At 25.8% G+C, this 21,473-nt stretch overlaps 1 protein-coding gene across 1 annotated transcript; it reads right to left on the minus strand.

Moving 5' to 3' along the window:
- Positions 1-15,328: 15,328 nt before the first annotated feature.
- On the minus strand, positions 15,329-16,209 carry LOC126910379 (uncharacterized). The gene has a single exon (XM_050692908.1). The coding sequence runs from the start codon at positions 16,133-16,135 to the stop codon at positions 15,386-15,388; it is 750 nt and encodes a 249-aa protein (XP_050548865.1). The 5' UTR covers positions 16,136-16,209; the 3' UTR covers positions 15,329-15,385.
- Positions 16,210-21,473: the final 5,264 nt, after the last annotated feature.

Here is a 21,473-nt window from a genome sequence, read left to right on the forward strand (position 1 = left end):
ATTTCTTTTATTGAGCTCTGCAGTCAAACAATCAAGTGGCATCTTGAATTCCGTGATTTTACCTATTTTTATTTTTTCCAATATGTCCGAAGACGACACACTCTACCGGTTGACCCCTAATCGCTTTCACCATCCGACCTTCTGTGAGCATGCCCCAATCTCCCATCGCTTTCACAGAAAAGACGATCCGGATAGTCTCAAACAATTGGCTCTACTCATCCAGGACTCCAGAAATTATACTTAAATATTCTAGAATGTGATTGCTAAGTAAAACTTCTATTTATCAAGTACATACGTTAAATAATTATGTGTAGCAGCTATATGAAAATGCATTTAAGTGAATCAATGTTCATATAATAAACATAACACGTATGTCATACGTGGACGATTGTAAATCTATTTATAAGTCATTTAGATTCTTCAAGTTTATATGCAGTCGACCAAATAATAACTCGATTTAATATTTTAATAAGTTTTAATGAGTATAGTAATGCCGAACAGAGAATTAATACAATCACTAAGAATACCTACGAGAATAATAAATGGGAAATTACTTAATGAATGTAGTTTTTCCAAACCAATGACAGTAGGTACTGTTAAAATGTTTTATTAAAATCCTTTTTTTAGTTTTAAACTTAAACTTTATGACAACATCATGGCAAAGCTAGAGTAACATTATTAGATTTTCCGTTCTTCGAACAAGTTTTTATGCGCAATTTAACTTTCACAAATGTTTTAAAACAAATTATTATCACGACACTAACGAGTTTGAAGGCGTGATTAATTCTAAATTGTATTCATACTTTGACTTTTACATTATAAAACAATACATAAAGAAACACTTAGTTGAGTGTAGGGGTAAACTCTAATAAAATTCAATTTTTAATCATGAATTAAACAAAAAATATGAAATATTGATCAGAAAATTATGCAACACAATTTTAAAATAATTATAAATAAATACGATGGCAATGTATAATATTAAAAAGTAAGGGAAAATAATTTAGTGGCAATAATATTGTTAACGACTTATAAATTTCACTAACACAGCAATTTTTGGCAAATCTAATGAAATACGGCGCGTGTATATTCTGGTTAGTAATACTCTCAATAAAAATGATCCATAAAAATATCATTATATCAGCAATTGATAAAAATAAAAAACAATTATTTAGGTCACGGATTAAATGTCTATAATTACATTTAGTTATTAACGTGATATGTCGATTAACACCTTTATAATACAATTGCTTCTAAAAATTATCAACATATAAAATATGTAAGATTTTTGATATGAAAAAAAAGTAGAAAATATACATAATTCAAAATTTAAATTTACTATCTTATAGAACAAAAATTTACTTAAGGTGTAACTATTAAAAACACTGTCCATTTATTTTGAAAAGATTGTATATATTTACATCGAAGACAAAAAACTAATTCGATTATTATGTGTAAAACAAAAATGGTTAAAGAAGAGCAGAATTCTTATATAAAATTACAAACTAAAAAAAAATACGATTCTGACCCACATTATTGTTTGGGTTATGGGAAGAGTCCTTAATTTTCTTGTGGATAACTTACATACACCTTTTTTACTTTTATTGTTTCAATGTGTATTTTTGTTAACATATAGGGTATGAAACTTTTTCTTTAAAAACAAAATAATGTTGACTTTTTCGTTTATTACTTAGTCACACGAACATAATTTAACAACAGCAAAAGCAAAAACAACAAATTATTACATTCCATGCGTCTTTAATATTATACTTTAAATTTAATAAAAAAGTACCTTACCGTTGATTACGAAAATAATTACAGGACATTATTTGTATTACAATACCACTTAAAAGTTATGTTGTATATTTTTAGTTTCATTGAAAAAATAATAATATAAGCTGTATACTTAAATATGATATTTTAACATTTTGGGTAAAATAATCCGAAAATTCTCATACATCAATATGATATTTTTTAAATACACAATATATATTTTACACACAAGTAATGTAATTTTGACATAAAGTATCAAAAATTCGCACCCAAATATATTTATCACTATTTACATTTATTTATTTTCTTAAAGTACAGAGTTAAAAAAATAAAATCACTTTTAAAATGTCTGAAATTCACATACATACGTTGTAAGTTTTTAACGGATACAATGTAAGGGAAATTTTAGATAAAAAGTGATAAGGATTTTATATTTGTGTACGAATTTTCGATACTTTATGTCAAAACAAATTACATAATTTGTGTATACAATTAACTTATTTATTAAAAACATACTGATGTATGGGAATTTTCGGATCATTTCGGTGATTATTATGTGAAAGAATTCCTATTGAAATAATTCTATACGCTTATTAATCAATTTAAAATTAAATTTTATGTATGATCTAATACTATAAAATTGAAAAAATTAATTTTATTTTTAAAGGAATTTCAAACATTTTTTGATTCTTCACAAATTAATTACCATCAATGGTATTTGTACTCCAATGCTCTGTATACATGCATCGGTTATATTAAAAATTGCAAAGATATTATAAATATCCCTCTATATTATGTTAATTTATCAATTAAAAAAAGTTGGATAAAATATGTTTGAAAAGAGTGAGTAGTTGTGAAATATTTCCCATGAATAAATATTGGGAAACCATGAATACATTTTAATTACGCACATATTTAACATATTAAAACGGTTTTATAGAATGGATATTAAATGTACTTGAAACTATGGAGATGATTGAATGAAACTGCATAGGAAATCAAAAGTGTTACGGTATGTTCGACAATATTGTGCGTCCGGTTCACTTGAACCCAGAGGAAAGTCAAACGTCAACACAAATGTTCATCGTATCATGAACAACAATAAACATAACTGGGGGTAATAAAAAATTCGCTTTATGGTTAATATTTCCCTTGGTATTCAAATGTTTGACATAATATATTAAATTAGGCAGGAAACCCATTTATCAAATGTAAATAATAATAAACTTATTTCCGTGTAATCTAATGAAAACTATCAAACTCTATTAGTGAATATTGTCAAAACTAAATAGAAAATAGATCAAATCTTATACGTGTAATAATCCAAAAGCTTAACTTACTGTAAAAATATATAAACATATAATTTAAATGAAAAACATTGTACAAATCCTAAAAAAAATGTGTGAACTCAATCAATATTATACACATTAAATAATACGAAACACCGGTGTGGTCAAATCGGTAACGTGGCAGTACTTCACGCGCACTAGCTCGGCGTTCGAAATTTGGTGGCGGGCGGCTTCATTTAACGAGCGAGAAATTAGTTCGATAATTGGAGTTGTCATCCCTCTGTCCGGCGACGGACTAACCATCCGTTTCGGAGTATCAATGGTTAAAAAACCTCCCCTTTGAAGAAGGTCGCTATGACCCTTAACNGGTAACGGGCGGCTTCATTTAACGAGCGAGAAATTAGTTCGATAATTGGAGTTGTCATCCCTCTCTCCGGCGACGGACTAACCATCCGTTTCGGAGTATCAATGGTTAAAAAACCTCCCCTTTGAAGAAGGTCGCTATGACCCTTAACGAGACTAAAAAGCAAAAAAAATATAAAAATAAAAAGTATAATATTGATTGGGCTTTGTTTTTAATATTAAATAAAACATTATTGTTGATATTTCATCTTCAAAACAAAACTAAGAATACATAGGTGTTATATGTATATATATGTATATATTTCTAAAGATAACTTTATGAATGAAATACAGATCTACTTTTTTTAATTTGTCTTTTTTATTATTAAACCTATTCAATATAATTTATGATTTCCATTGTGGAAACCGTTTTCTTCTAGAAAAATTTATTTTAGCGAATAATATTTTACAAATACTAAATATTTTATTCCTTAATATTAATCTAACTAATAAACTAAGTACATTTCAGCGTAGGAAAGAATTATATTTTTATGAATATAACAACATTGCACTAATAAACACATACAGATTGTTGTTTCTATAAACAAATAAGATTTATTCTATTGTATAATCAAATAAAAAACAATTTTTTGGAAACAATAACTTATTGTAAATTATAAGTTCTATTTTTACTTACGTTAGGAAGTGTCTTTTTTCTTTTATTTGAAGGTTTACAAACTTTTTTATGTCTACAAAAATGTAATAAAATAAGTTAATTTGCATTATTTAAAATTAATAAATTTTAATTAATAATTATTTACATTATTTTATAATATTAAGAGTTAGCTTATTGTATTAACAATAATTAAAATAAAATCAACTTTCTAAAATTATTTAATACAAAGTATAGAAATAAATTACGCTTAAATTTGCATAGGTACTATTTCATAATTTTGTTATTAAAAGTTTATAGAGTATTTTCATTGAGTATACAATAGGTTGAAAAAATACTTTTATTAAACTAATTGAAAAATTGCATAAAGCGGGAAATGTTATTTGGGTAATATGTTTAGTTAAAAAGAAAATGTATAGTAAAAAACAATGCTTATTTGAGCTGTAGAACGTACGTTATAATATCTAAAATGATATTTTTAAGAATTTTTTGAAACTCTAGATCATTTAAGTGAAGCATTGTTATAGTATAATTCAAAATACTTAAACAATTTTTAAATATTTGAAGGATTAGTTTTCGTCAACTATTTGTTCCACTGACAATTTTTTACAGCTTGCTTTTTATACTAATGTATAGTTTTTATAAGGTTACACAGTCTGTCATAAAATTGATCTGAAAATTCCAACAGTTTGTGTTGTTCAAAGCAAAGTACGTTCATATTACATAGAATAAATATGTCCAGAGGAACCATCAGTCACACTGACCTCAACGAATCGGTTATAATTATATACCTCCAAAAAACTGATCAGGGAAGCTCGATGAATAGCACGATTGACCACAGAGTAACTTGTATCGAAACAATATATTTTTTTAAACTTTAAATGTGTTTACTAGAATAATAAAATAAAATAAGGTTATAAAAATATTTTTTATGTAGTGCTTAATAGCTTAACAATGTTTTCAACGAGCAATCTAATAATTAAGGAACCATCTGTTATTTTATGCTACATGTCATTACTTTTAGAATTTAAGTAAAACAGTTTTATAACCAGCTTAACGTTTCAATTTTATCACCAAAGTGAATGAAACTTGCTTTATTAGAAAGGTTATTGTATTAAAGTGGTTTTACAGACAGCAGTAAGATGTTAAAACATTTTACCCATGTGTTTAATTTGAAATTTCCTTTTTCCGACATTTATTGTACTATACTTGTATATTAATAGTTATTACTTTAATATCACAATTTATATAATCGGCATCATCTTAATTATTAAATGAATAGTGACCAAGGGTATATCGAACATTGACATTGACAATATTACTCTTTGCAAATCGCTCAAGGCTTTTATAATAATTAAGATCCCAGACGGTCAGTGCACTGTACAATATATAAATTAGATCGAATTACAGCGAAAATAAATCACAATTACTTGAACTCGTATAATAAAAACCCTTACATAATTCTAAAATATATATTTATTATAGCTTTACCTTATACAATGATTAACTTTTATTACTATATAATACATAGTAGTTTTTACATAGTAATAAAAACCTAAGATATTTTGACATTAAAGTAGCTTGAAATTCATTGTAAATAACAATCATATTATTGATATTCAATCACTTAAAGTCAACGGGTGTCAACAAATTAAAGATTTATATAAAAATGTATAAGTTTCGAACATGTTATATTACATTCTAACCATTGAGGAAATTTCAAATTCGTTATTTTAACGTAAATATAAAACAATATAAACTATCAAGATCGACTTCACCCTTCGGTAAGCAGGACAACCCGAGGCGACAAATCTTCTAGGATGATATATTAAAATTTTTAGATCTTTCCATTTAAATTATAACATGACAAGAAAAATAAAAAGTTATCAATATCTATAAAAGGCGGTATATATGATTTTTTGCAAAAGGAAAAAATACCATTAACTAACCCTTCATATTCTAATTGTAATTAAATTTATTTTTTTTATTTATTTACTTGTGCGTACATAGCACATTGGAGTTTAAAATTAGTTATACTTTTTATTGTTATGTCTAGCGTTCTTCTACACAATGATAAAGAGCAACTATCGACTCTGGGATTTAAAAAATTGAATCATTAAAATTATAAAATAAAATGATATCTTAATTACAAGTCAAATACGAGTTTATTATTAAGATAATTAAATCGAATCGAAAACTGAATGTGTTTACTTACAATCAGTTTACACAAATAAGCAAAAGTAAATATATATTTAGCTTCTTATGCATACACTAAAAACAACAACTCATTGTACACGTTGATGCATTTATTTTAAGTATCACAAGAATAATCGTATATTAAGAGTTTTCATATATTATAAAGTACGTAGAATACTGAAGGAATATATTGTTGAAATTACAAAATCTTGTAATTTTCTTCTTTCAGAAAACATGAATCAGTGAGTTGAAACACACGCAAATTTTAACGAGTTATTATTAATAACTTACATTACATTGAAGAATTGACAGATGACTTCTATTACAGATAATTGCGGTTGGTCGTCTGTTATAGTTACATATTTTAGCAAATATATCCGAACTACGATCGTGCGCAAATTATATGTGATCCATAATGACCTATCTTATCGAAGAAGCGCGACCGAATATGAACGAACAGTGTAATTATTCCCAACTCTTTGTTCGTGCATAGCTGGGCAGTCGCTTCAAATTGCGTGGGAAACGGCACATATGCGAGACGGACTCGTGGAACAATCAAATTATGTAATTTTAATAAAATATCGGAGCAAGGTCGTTCATGTTAAATAACTTAAAGACTTGAAAACTCAACGGCACAAGACAACGTAAAAATATCGTGTAATAATTATGTCGATGATTTTCATTTTTAAATTGTGCGCATTTAATAGTCGAATTACTGCGTGTTTTACTAAATATGCGTTAATTCAATTGTTTTTTGTCAACGACTTCTATAAACATGTTAATATCCAGAAAGGAACTGATATTAATTATGGAATGCTTATTGTTAAAGTCAGTATAAAAGTAAAGATATTCTAAGGTTAACCATAGTATATCTTCACTACAATTACAGTTATTGAATGTTTTGAACATTATGAGTATTTATTAAAAAATAATAAAACAGGTACAGATTATACCGGGGTTGTTAGATTTCAAAATTTAATTTGGTCTTCTGGAGAATTTTAAACGTTTTATACAGGTTTTTAGTAACCTTGAATTATACTTAACTGAAATATAAAAATAAAAAGAGCTAATTAGTTTAGATGTGTGAAATAAAATATAAACTTTTTATAAATAAAATTGATTTCTTCTAATACGTTTCTTTGTACCAAAATATCATTTAGAAACATAAATAAAAAATAAGTTTAAAAATGTTGTATTAACTAAACATAACATTAATGTACTAATTTATGTAACTGTATATAGTGAAAACTTGTATACATTTATATCATAATTGGTTTCAATAGTAGAGGTCAACGTTTTTATTAAAATGTAAATAGTGATTTCTTTACGGCCATAGCCTTACAACCAGTTGTTTGTTCCTCCTTCTTATTGGTCATTTGATACAGACAAATAACAGCAGGGATCAATATAAAATGACGTATTGCATATAAAATTTGATAATTACTTTGCAACAAAATGAATCCTTTATTATCGGTTTATTAAAAAAAAAAAAGGATAGATTAAATCACTAGAGGTTTTTAACTATGATTTCAGTGAATAATTATGAATTATATATTTGAATCTTAAGATGGACAAACGGTGTTTCTGATATAATAAATCGAGATATACGTTTAACTTAATGACCAAATCACTGAATATTTAAGTGGATAGATTTAAATTTTACTTAATGTATTTTTTATATGATAACCCAAACAGCACTAGAAAATGACAAAGCAATGCCGTGTTCTATTATGAATACGGGAGACTACTTATAAAATCCGACCGACACATCATATTCTTTCACTATATGTATTTATTACTTACTATTACACGTTCTGCTGTAGGCAAATCGACATAACAGTAACACCAATACATGCGCATATAAATTAAGACAAAATTACTCAATTTCAACACAAAATCAAATATTAAATGAACTTAATAATATTGCGATTATCTTATTAAAATATATTTATTTTCTATCATGATAAAATTTGGAATTATAACAAATTAACTCTATATAAAATTATTAATAAACTTGTGTGTTTTATTTATGTATCGTTCATTTAAATTTTAATAAGGACCGTTGACACAATACAAATATAAAAGTTTCAAATATACAATTAATAATTTATTTATCCCTTGAAAATATTTTTATTTTTATTTTTAATTACATAATAAAAACAATTTAATGTTCATTAATTAACCTCGGACGTCTATGCGTTTTATGGGATTTAGATTAGAAACATATGACAAATTAAATATTGTCATTAATTCCAAAACGAATTTATAACTCAATAATCTGATTAATTTGAAAAACAAACGATTAGTCCTGTCACTGTCATGCGTCCACTAGAGTTCACGTGTCATTAAAAAAATTAATAGGCTTAGCTAAGAGGTATTGATAACAGTGACAGTTTGAAACTAAAACAGTTAATAATTCAATAGAACCGCATAATATACTCAACGCGGACTGATATTACCATTTACTGACAACGCAGAAAACAATATAATTTACTCATTACGGTTTTTAGACAAACTATATGCGTACATTCTATTTAATAATGGCACTCACGTAATAAACATAAGTGAGAAATATTGAAGAGTCTAATTGCCACGGAAAACACAATTATTATGACCTCGGTAGGATTTCCGGTCGACAGCAAATCGAACAAAAACTATATTTTTGTGTACTGAAAACATACTGCTGATTAAGATTGTTCAATGAATTTGCTAATGAAAAGAAAAATAACAAACGAAGAATAAAAAAAAAGACTGAAAATTACACATAAGTAAAATAGCGACATAATGTAATAGAACACAAGCATAGATATGAAACAACCTTGTATAGCCAAAGTAAAGTGATCAAGCACCTACTCAAAAACCACTGCATCGTATCATATTGCCTTCAATAGTAACTGACTGATCATTTCCGATACCGTTAACAAGCACAATCCTACAAGAAGTTATTTTCTTGTCGTCCAGCAATTCTCGTGGTTTTATTCGCTGACAACGTATAATTATTTTTATTATTGTTTCATTCGTCGAATTGTATATAGACTACCAATCGATTGGAATCGTCAATCGATAAAAAACCGGACGTATTAACTAACCGGTAAAACATGATTCAATAATCAATGATATTTTCTTTGGCTGGAATAGTCCATTTTTTTCACGTATATAAATTTCACTAGACAGTATATTGCTTAGTATTTTCTTTAACACTTGGTCCAAACTCACGGAAAACCAATGAAACCCACTTTAACGGGCAACAGAGTTAAGTATGTTTATTGTGTTTATGTGTATTTATGGAGGACGTTGACTTACAAGAAGACGCTATCCGCGTTTGTAGGATATGATCATCCTACACGGTACACCGCCAACGCACGAACATGTTATGGTCACTGTAACAATGCAGGTAAATGCTAAATGGTTAAATAGTCTTTGTGAAAAGGTATTACCGAAAAATTCTGTAACAGACCACTACAATCGAATTTTATAACATTAAGGCAGGCAAAAAAACATTATGAATAACGTTGCAATGTTTAAAACAAAAAATTTTGTCAAAACGTAATCAAAAAATAAAAAATATATGATATCAATAAATATAAAATATAATTAAACTTATTAAGTTACAACTTAAAGCATAAACAATTTTTATTAAAACAAAATTAAATTATTTTCAAACGTTATATTTAAAAAAAGTCTATGTAAAAAAAGTAGTAATTTGCCCATAGTATTACATCCTTTACATTAAAAACGTAAAAATGTAGTAACATTAAAGCATTAAACAAAAAAAATATTTTAATTCGATGCCTAGTTTTAAGTTATAATGAAATTCTAAAAACCTTACTGTTATAAAAATAAATATTAAGAATTGTTTTTTAATATTAAGATTTATTTTGCAGGAATAACAAAAAATATAATAATTAAACCATTGGGGACGGAAAAAATGAAACAAAAATCTTTAATAAAACTCTCGTTACATTCTTACACTTCAATTTCTCGCATTTATAAAATAAATACTCTTAGGGTATGGAATAAAATATTTTTAGAAAAATAAACCAATTATATAATATTATAAAAAATAACTATAATTTAAAAAATGTTAGTAAGACTCAACCAGACAACATTCTTTGATTTTAACTATTTATGAATTTGTTTAGAAATTTTATTCAGATATTGTTTCCTTATAAATGAAACCGAACATTTCTTTATTGTTATAAATCCAACAAAGAATAATAATACAATTAATAGACAAAATGTTAACATTATTCCCACCAATAAGGTTTTCTAAAAAAAACTTCAGAAAGCTGCAATAAACTAAATGAGTTTTAACAGCCAAAACATTTTTTTTTTAAATACTTAAATTAATAATATTTCTTCTTCTTTGGTTTAAATAATGTTAATATTATAATAGTAAAAACAATAAATAACAAATTGATATTTTCTAACATATCATAAAGTTTATGATGTGTTATAACAGAATATAATTTATTGAAACGTGATTTTGACGGTAAATATTAAACTAGTTGGAAATAATAACGAAAAATATCTAAGTTATCAGAAGTGATTTTATCATTTTAAATTACACGTCAAACATAATTTGCCATAGTATTATATAAACTAATGATTTTTTCAGTGTCTCAGTGGCATATTAAATTCTATAAAGATTTAGTGTTGGAGCAATGCCTTGTCAACTAAATCTTTAACTATAACAATGAGAGTCGATCAAACATTGCAATGTGTCCTTAAAGATGATCTCGCTGTTAGTGGCAAATAAAAAACGGCCAAGCAATATTTATAGTGACAGTTGTAAGGCTAGATAATACATTTCTTACGTTTAACTTTGTATACGAGTATCTGCAATTGTTTGGTTAATATTGTACTAAACGTATATGTATAAAATTCACTGAAATTGCATTGGAAATATAATAACAATAGTAAAATACGATTAGTTATAATGAGAACGAGTGACCGATATAAATCAACAACCATGCTAAGTACAGAAGAGATTGTGTTAATGTGGTCATACTAAATAATCTTTATTCACAAGATGTCTTGAAATAACTCGATAGTTTTTTTTATAATAAAAGAGAAAAAAAAAAAAGGAGAATTAGGCATTAGGGGTGGAAATGGTTATAATCAATTACAACAAAGTGGAGAGAGATGACGCGTTTGGTAGTTAAAAGAAAACTACTTGACAACATATTATTAATCAGCAACTGCCACCATCATCATCACAACTACCACCCCTACTAGTCAACTATTTCCTTTTCCCCAAACCTGAATTGATTGTATATTAAACTTGTAACTCGACAAAGCGCGAGTTTTCTGATGTGTAAACAATTTTGACGGACACTCTAATGGTTTTTCTGTTTACCCTCAATCCTCCCGTTGTTCACAATCACAACTGTTCATAATCAGTATGCTTGAGTGCAGATTTTGGTAATCTATAAAACGCATTTTTTCCTTGAACTTACCCAGCATACTATAAACTAACAATATGCGTTTTCATTATCAAACAAAAAAAATTACTTAATATCAAAAATACCAAGTTAAGTCAAGTATTAAATATATAGTATATAGAGAAAATGCCTCTAAATTTCTAAAAATTCACATTTTCATTAATAAAATATTTGCGTACAACCAATTATTCTAAAAAAAAAAATTTGATAATACAAGATTTAAATTATTTTCACTATGACTTATTTCATCGTTAAATCATTATTCGTAGTTGTAAAGAATATAAATTTGTTCAGTTTAACAAGAGGTAAATCAGAACAAAAGTTATTAGTGCATATACAAGTATTGTAGAAACCAAACAGGAATGAAAATCGACGTTTTAACTTCGATTAAAAGGTAAGGACTGTTTCCATCGTTTTTCGTCTCATTGATGGCGCTTTTACCAAACTTATCAAATTCCCTTATCTTTTTCAAGTGAAAAACAGTTTTTCAGTATCTGTAAGTATTCTTTTTTACAAAAAGTTTAGATACAGGCAAAGTCGTTGCTTCAATCATATCACATTCAGTTATTATTTTAAGATGATAATATTTCTTTTTTGCTATAACTCATTTCTCGCAGGAATGTAGAACACTGATCATAATTTCCCTTTTTTTATAAGTTTTTTTATAATAGTAATTATGTGTGTACGTTTTCATGGACTAAATTTAGTTCATGAAAAAAAATTTTTCTTAATCTTCAATCATTAATTGGAAAAAAGCGAACTAATTATTTTTGTATTAAAAAATCACATAATAATAAAGTAGATGATTTAAAACTTTTAGGTAAAATAAATATAAGAATTAAAAATCGAAACACTAAAAGTAATGAATTGTTTTGTGATCCAAATTATTTTTTTTAATTTTTGAGTATTTTATCTCAACACTGAATCGAATTTATAATTACTCTCGTAGACTATGATAAGCAGAATTATTAAGGTATCTGCTTACAATTGAAAAATTAAAAAACTATTGAAGTATAGATGAACAATAGTTTATAGCAGTTTTACGTGGATCGAGTGCTTTCGAAAGTTATCAGAATTTAAAACTTGTGAAAACTATTCATAATTACCCCAACTGACTTAAATCGTTAAAATAAATTTTATTTAACTCTCTATAAATTTTTAGAATCATCTCTTATAACTTAATGGAGTGTCAACTTAATTTATTCAAATAGCAACATACATATAAAATAGAAAATAATCTAATTAAGAAAATAACTAATCAATAATAACTTTTGGACCAGTAATTTGAATGTTATTCTCATTTAAATACCTATGCAAGACGAATAGTACGGTTGGGAAATAATTAGTGATAAAAATAGCAGCACCCACTCCTCACTCCAGTGTATACTTTAAATTGTTTATAACTTTTAGTAAATAATTTTTATCATAATAAAAAGTAAATTATTTATACTATTATAAAAAAGAAAATGTGTATTTATTAAAAATACGAACTGATACAAGTAATATCTAAAATATCATAAAAAGTTATATATTTAACTAGATTATGAAATGATTTTATTAAGATAATTATTTTTTGATAACCTCTTATAGACCAGTACTTCAAAAATTATAACATTTTTAAAATGTAATCTGGGGGAGAGACTCCTTAATCAATTTTAAGTAAAAATGACCTTTTTAACCCTTCGCTTTTTCATAAGTGATATATTTTTTAGATTGGTCATGTAGTTCTTAATTTAGCCTTGAATGATCTTACTCAATAAATGAAAACAATTATAATTAATATCTCTATATAATAATTAATAAATAAGTAGTTTTGAAACCGGAAATAGTGAGAAAGAGAAAAATTTGAAAACAATGTAAATCAAATTTGAACAATTACTATTATTAAATACTTCGATGCTTGTCTGTTTAATTTCTAGTTGTGACTACATTCTGACTAAAAAATTTGTATAAACATTTTTTGACTTTGGTTGCAAATATCTACTAGAAGAAAAGTTTTTGAATCTTTTTTGCTTTAAATTTTTTTTAAATTTTTTTATAAAAACATTAGTTTTAGGAACATAATCAAAATTAAAAAAGAAAAATAGTTTGAATTAATTTTTTTCTATTTTCAAAGCTCCATTGTATTAAGATTTTTTATTGAATTTTCAAAAGAATGAACGGATAAAAATCAAAAAAAAAATTCTATAAAAAATATTCTATATTACTGATAAAATTTCGTAAAAAAAAATGAAAAATTACAAGGGTTTAAAGCTAGACAGGCAAATTATCTGGAAAAGGTGTTCAAAAATAACTTATATAAGTAGTATTATATTAGTAGACCTGACTATAGACTTATACTTTATAACAGTATTACCCGACGAATAAAAATCTATCATTGATATATCGACGAAAGTAAGATCATTTTAAAGAAATTATGTAAAGAATGTTTTGTATTTTAAAATGGAACGCTAAAAAAAATACTAAAATATTGTTAGATTAAATATTTATAAAGTATACCTCATTGATATATTTTATGTAAAATTCATCATATTTTAATAGTTGTAACTCACAACTTAATGTCTTATACCATATAGGAACTTTTTAGTAAATGATAGAGACAATTTTCTTTAAAACAATGTCTCTATAAGTTATAATTAAAAGACAAAATTTATGACAATTAAATTAATTTTACAATTTGACGGCTCACACAATGATAATATTATCATTATTTAATATAACTGTTAAGATAACTTTTATGCCTAAGTATTTTTACAATAATAATTTAGATACAATTTAATTTATGCTAGTTTGAAATAATCAAACTATTAGATAATCATAATTAATTAAGCTTAGATTTGTGGAGCAATGTATAGGTTTATCAATACATTCAAAGTGTCTCAACGACTTATTTGAAAATATAAAATTCTATTTTCTAACCACTTACCACGAGACAGTGTGATGAATGACAATACCTATGAACTATTGGTTAAGAAGTCTATAACTTTATCACAAAAATGAAAAATAAAATCTTGTTAACAAAAAATTTGATGGAAAATTAACACTACCACTGAATTTATTTGAAAATTAATCGACCACATATATGATAACAACGACGAAATAATATGTTACCCGACAAAATGGTCGCCATGCGACGAAAAGTCAACGTTACCAACGGCAGACGGATACAAACTAACACAACGTCGTGGCCGACGGCCGGTTCTTTCGAAGACACGGAGAAACACGCGCGTTCGACGACAACGCGGTCTATTGCCTTCCAACTAGAACTACTTTTAATTCTAGATAATGTAATATAAATTTAAAGGAACATTAGTAGTACTCGTGTTATATATTCCCTATCAAAAGTTTAGTAATTTTTCTGCTACCTCAACGTTAATAAAAAATCCATGTAAAAAAAAAAAACATTGTTTGCTATAAAAATTTCATTAGTTATGAGTAGTGTGCGGATTAATATGTATTAAAATTTTAAAAATATGTACATATATATGTATTTATTTTTATCCAAATATGCAACTAAAAATACGTAATATTTAAAAAAAATGTTTTTATTCTTAGAAAAATACATTCAGAATACAAAATATAATAATATGTACCTAAAAAATACATTCCAATCAAATATTAGCTAGGATCTTCGTCGTCAACAAAGCAATAGACAATCATGTACTTCTTTAGGTTGTTAAGGTAAATTGACGTCGATTAGAACGATGTATGATTTTGTGGCGGCTAAAAGATCTTTCCACGTTGACGGAAGAAATAGGAGAAAATTTAAAAGCCCCTAAATCAGCAAGACTAAATTCAAAAGAAGTTTGCGTATCACTGCCATTGAGAATGTTTGCAATAGTTTCAACTGTCTTTAAACCAGAGTTCTTACTAAGTACTTGCTCAACTTTATTCTTAATTTTTATTCCAACCTGCCCAGGGGATTCTTTTAATTTTTTGACGGTGTCGGAGACAATGCCCAGGTTATCAGCCAGGGACAAGTTTTGAGTTTCAAGTTTCGTAATAGAATTGGCAAGGAATGTAGTATTGGAGGATATGTATACTAAATTATTTTTTAATGAGGTACTTTTAATTAACTTTTTTGCATTTTTTACTGAAACGGCATCTATTTCGAGTTTTGAAATCACATCTTCAATGACACTAAAATTGTCGCAGTAATATGCAGCAGCTTGTAACCAAGTACCCCAGCGAGTTATCACCGGCTCTGGAGGAAAAGGTGTTTGAGGATAATTTTCTTTAAATATATGTACACGACTGGGTGCTTTCAGGAAAATTTTTTTAATAGTTGATATCAAAAAATCAACTTCGGGAAATTCTGATCTTATTATTTCTGCGACACGATGGAAAGCGTGTGCAAGGCAGGTCACGTGAATTAATTTAGGATAAAATACATTTAAAGCTGTTCCATCTTTCACCATATCGCAGCACCCTATACCATGCAAAATACCATTCGGCCATAGGATACACAAAGAATCGTTGACAAAACGAGCAATTGTTGAGTGGTTACATTTTTTAAGAACTTCAGTATTTAATAAATATGTCTTTGAAGCACAATATGAATTTAACTTACCAACAATTATATTTCCTATGTACCTTCCTTCTACATCGGTGGTTTCGTCCATGGAAACCCAGATAGGTCCATTTGAAATATTTTTTCTTATATCATTCAAAGTTTTCTCGTATAAGTCAGGTAAATAATTCTTCCTTAGAGTGCTTGCATCAGGTATTTTATTGCTTATTTATTTTTTTTTTTTGAGAAATTGACGAAAATCAAGATTGAGTTTTTGCAAAGGTATATCTGCTTTAATTAAAGCTGTGCATAAGTCATTGTTGAAAGTTGATTTACTGGACGATGAAGTGCATGAAGTGCATGAGGTGATGAATTGTTGTTTTTTTTTTGTCTTTCCGAGTTTATTTTTTTTATGAATTGCGGTTCCTATGTGTTGTGTAACTTGAAAGCGCTGAGAAGTTGATACTTACGACGATTATTAGCGGGCTTGACTAGAGAAGATAACAACACAAAATATAAAACGACGATAAATTGCTAATTTATTAAGTAGCTGAATATTTAACAAAAATATGTAATTTAAGTAAATTATGTAATAATATGTAAGTAAGTTCAAATATGTAAAAATATGTAACATCAACCATAGCTTAAAATAATCAGATAGTCCTGTAACATATTTTTATAAAGAAATCATTCAATTTTTATTATTTGTGACTAATATGTAAATACATACTAATCCGCACCCTAGTTATGAGTTAAGATATTTTTACGATAATTGGATTTAGGGTTTATCCTTATGAAGTATGGATTATTTGTTTACTTTTTATAGTTTTGTATAATTTTAACGTTAACTCAAACTAGGATATAGAGAGTACTGGGGAAAACGCGCGGGTTTAATATCACGTTTTCCTTACCTCATAATTGAAACCTAATATTAGATATATTATTGGAAAAATTTACAGCTGGTAATCTTATCAACTGCTAAAAGTTTTAAATCNATATTTTTTTTTTTTTTCAACTGCTAAAAGTTTTAAATCTCCACTATCATTATTTTCTAAGTAAAAAGGACTAAAGTTATGTAACAATGAAAAAATTGGACTTAACATTTCAAGGTATGATTATTTTTGTTTAATTTCTTTTTATCGTATTTTTTAATACATAATTATCTTAAGTGTAATTTAATTGTATAGCATTATTTACTTTTACAGACATCATCATAACTTTTTAATCCTCCATTTGAAATTATTTGAAAGAAATCTTATAGGATACTATCATAACATAATGTGACAAAAATAATATTGATTAACAGTTTAACATATTACACCAATCGCCCCTTACATATTATAATAAAAATTATACTCCCGGATTTTTTAATATAAGATACTTATGGTTTTTAAAAATTTAAGTACAATATATTAATTCCTTATAAAAATAACTTAAAGTAATACAAAGTTATATGATTATCATACGAGAAAGAAGATTTAAAAAATTAATTTATTTAGGATTTTGTCATGAGGATTATAAAATAAATAAAAAAACTTAATCTTCACCAATAATTTTAAACTACCATGAAATTTTTTTAGTTTCGATGCAAATCTGAAAAAATATAGTTTTACTAACCTAGTAAAAATAATAGTAAAAAACCTTTTTACTATTTTTTTGTCTGTATTCACTTTTTTAGTGAAGTTCCTCTTCGACCATATTTCTTATGTCAAAACATTAAAAATCGTATTTAACATCTAAAATTGAATTTATTTCCCTTACTTCGTGTAAATAGAGGAAAATTAATTAAAAATTATGATTTTTAAAATTTGTAAATTTTTTTGGAAATTTTTATATATCTGTCTCCACTTTTTCTCAGCTCCAACTGAACTAATTTGTTTTAACGATTCTTCAAATTATCATAAATTGTATCTAGTTGAATTATCATACTCAATAATTTAAAAAATCCCTCCATTCCCTTTAAATAGAGGAATTTTCCAGAAAAATTAAAATTTTTTAAATAAATAAATTTCTATATTTTTTAACTTTTCTACTTAAACTGTTTAAAAAATAAAAGAAACAAAACTATTTTTAATAATACTTTCGATATGTCCCTTTCATTTGGCATATTTTTTTTCAAATAGGTTCCTATTTTTGACCTCTAACAAGGGACTAAAATATTAACTTTAGCATAAAAAGTTAATTTTTTTTCTCAAGTCAATTTAACTCATAAAAATGTTCTGTAAAATCTGACAACTTTAAATACGTCTTAAAATAAATGCTATGTAACATACTTTATTTTGAAAAAAATCAACCTCTAGACTTGTCTTCAACAAACGCCTTAATCTTACAAAATTATACGTATTTTTTTTTTAAATTGATTACATTTTTATTTTATATTTCAACACTAAAGACTTCTTTAAGTTAATAAAAAATATATAAATGGAATTTTGTTTTTGGAAATACTTTAGATGCATTTTATTTACACGAAAATTCTTTTTTAAAAATCCAACTGTTTACCTGTTCAAAAAGAGGGTTTTATAAAACGTTTAGTGCATATGAATAACACTTTTTCTTTCTTAATTGTTGAGAATGTTTCACAAAATATGACACTTTTGTATCATAAATTAAAATTAATACTATAATTTTAATGAGTTGATAAGAACTATATGATAAGTTCTTACTGAGTTACAAGCATTTTATTGCGTTGAGCGAATGTAGCCCATCTCTTCCATGAGTTAATTCATATTTAAAAAAATAGTACATTTTGTGTAAAAATTGCAAAATTAAGAATATTAAAATTAATTGTTACGCAAAAATTATTTTTAAGTTTTCTTGAGTCACTATTATTAGAATTTATAATCAAGTATTCGTGTCTTCAATTCTATATTTCAAATTAATTGAAATTTTTTTTAAATAGTCTATTAAACTTGGATATTAAAATTTGGCGTTTACGGAGAAACAATTCCTCTTATCAAAAAAATTTTTTTAGTGAACATTTTTATTGTAGCATTTTAATATAGTGAAGTTTAATTCTGTTAGATTTCAACCTATATCGAGACTCGAATTAGCCACATCCCCACTTGTGAGCTGATTTTTTTTATATAATAATACAAGTTATTTTCTATAATATATAGTGTAAATGAGGTAAATAAGATGTTTTCATATTAATCACCTTAATGGTTGTCAAAATTTAAATTATTCTCGGTTTAGTTAATAACAAGTTATCTGTTGTTAACCTTCTACATTACATAAACTTTTAGTCATTTCTCTATTTTATATCATTACAAATATCTGATCAACTTATTTTTTCAGTAATGCCAATTAAACTTTTTAATAAGCACATTAGATTCTTAAAAACAGTATGCGTAATTTCAATGAAGCGTGTTGTCCCAATGAAGACATGGAATAGTTTCAAATATAAATAAGAATTTATTCCATTTTAATTTTTCTTTTGGTTTTTTTCTATTACTATATTATTATGCTGCATGAGACCAACACAATGTTTTCCTATGATTTAATCTTAAATTGTACATTTCTTTATTTAACAAATAATATGCAAACATAACAACTAAATGTTAAGTAAGTTGGAATAATATCATATATAATGAACTAATATTTCAATTAACTTACAAATAAAATAAAATAGTTATGATATCGTAATAGTTTTACTTTAATGAAAATAGAATAAAATTTTTCCTTTTTGATAAAACAAAAATTTTATACTTGAAAATTCTTTAAACTATAATGATTCATTAATTCATACAAATAATTATTTGCGTTATCCTTTGATTATGATAAAAATATAACACAGAACTTTTTTTTGTTATTTACTTAGAAAGTACGATTTTCTGTTTAAACTGATTTTAATAATTTCAATTAAAAATATTCCTACTTTATTATTATATAATTAACTTAACAATTAATTAAATATCTTATGTTTTAATACACAGACAATCTGATTAAAACATGAATAAAATAAGGTCAGTAATGGGTCTTCATAAGGAACCACGAGGGATAGCTTCCCCAAAACGTAATGAAAAAGGCTCCCCTGAGACTTTTGGCGGCGTCTAGCCGATGAACCGATAAAAGAAGTAAAAATTTATGTAATGGTTTTTATAATTTATCCTCTTGTATTTAATCCAAGTTTTTTAAATCGATTTTTATATAGATTTTTGATATCGAGATATCAAACGGTTATTAACACTGGGGCAATTAATTCTTTTTTTAGAGTAAGCGGAAAAAAATTTTAGTTTGTTTTAAAAAAAAATGTTAGAAGATATCAAAAATACACTAAAACCATTAATAAGTTACTGATCGTGCTATTAATATAAATGACTTATTGGGTTTAAAACACCCGTCCTACTCTTTCATCACAGACTTTAGTAATCTTTATAATTACAATAGTTGTAGATGATATTTAAATATTTACCATCAAACTTGAAACTGTAGTGTTCAAATATGTAGGAAAGTGAGATTTGGAGGACAACCCTTCCATTAAGAATTTTTTTACTTTTAATTAAATTATATTAAAAATAATAGTTAGGAGTTTATGTTATCAAAACCTTTCTTAAATACTACATAATTACGTCCCAATTATATTTATCATGATAAAATTTAAAGTTAAGTAAAATATATAAACTATTGTTGTGAGTATATACTTACATAAAAATTATTATATATATATATATATCATATCTGTATTTTGGTTCAAATTATAAACTACCATTTTATCACTCCTAATAATATTGTTTTTATTCAAAATGCTATCAAAGGGCTCTATTATTTACTGTTATTGATATTTACAATAAAAAATATATTACGCTACTATACAAAACCTATTCTACAATATTTATCTTTCTAATTTGATCTTTTTCATTTTATATTTTGGTAAGTCATGGCTCCCGTGAGACTTAAAAAAATGCATCACACTTTAATGATTTACCATCTAAATGTAACATGGATCTACACTATTTTATTTATGTATAAATAGTATTATATACAAAACCACAAATCATCTTTCTAAAAATGCAGTTTTCTTTTCGTATAATTTATTTATTAAATAAGTTATATGATACATAAAAGGATTTTTTTAATGTTATATTTATAAGTTTTGTGAAAATTATACTTTTCTATCTTAGCCAATGATAAAAGAATATTGATTTTGTTTTCATAACTCAGGTTATAGCTGGCTAAATACATGATCTATATCAAATATAAAGTTGATGACTTTATTCCTGTCTAAAATATTTATGAATGTTTTTGAA

Source organism: Daktulosphaira vitifoliae, unplaced genomic scaffold (assembly GCF_025091365.1).
Source record: "Daktulosphaira vitifoliae isolate Bord-2020 unplaced genomic scaffold, ASM2509136v1 Scaffold_1, whole genome shotgun sequence".
NCBI lineage: Eukaryota > Metazoa > Arthropoda > Insecta > Hemiptera > Phylloxeridae > Daktulosphaira > Daktulosphaira vitifoliae.

What these genes read in the sequence shown, in the direction of transcription:
- LOC126910379 (XM_050692908.1), bottom strand. Translation starts at nt 16,135, where the DNA reads ATGGTGAAAGATGGAACAGCTTTAAATGTATTTTATCCTAAATTAATT.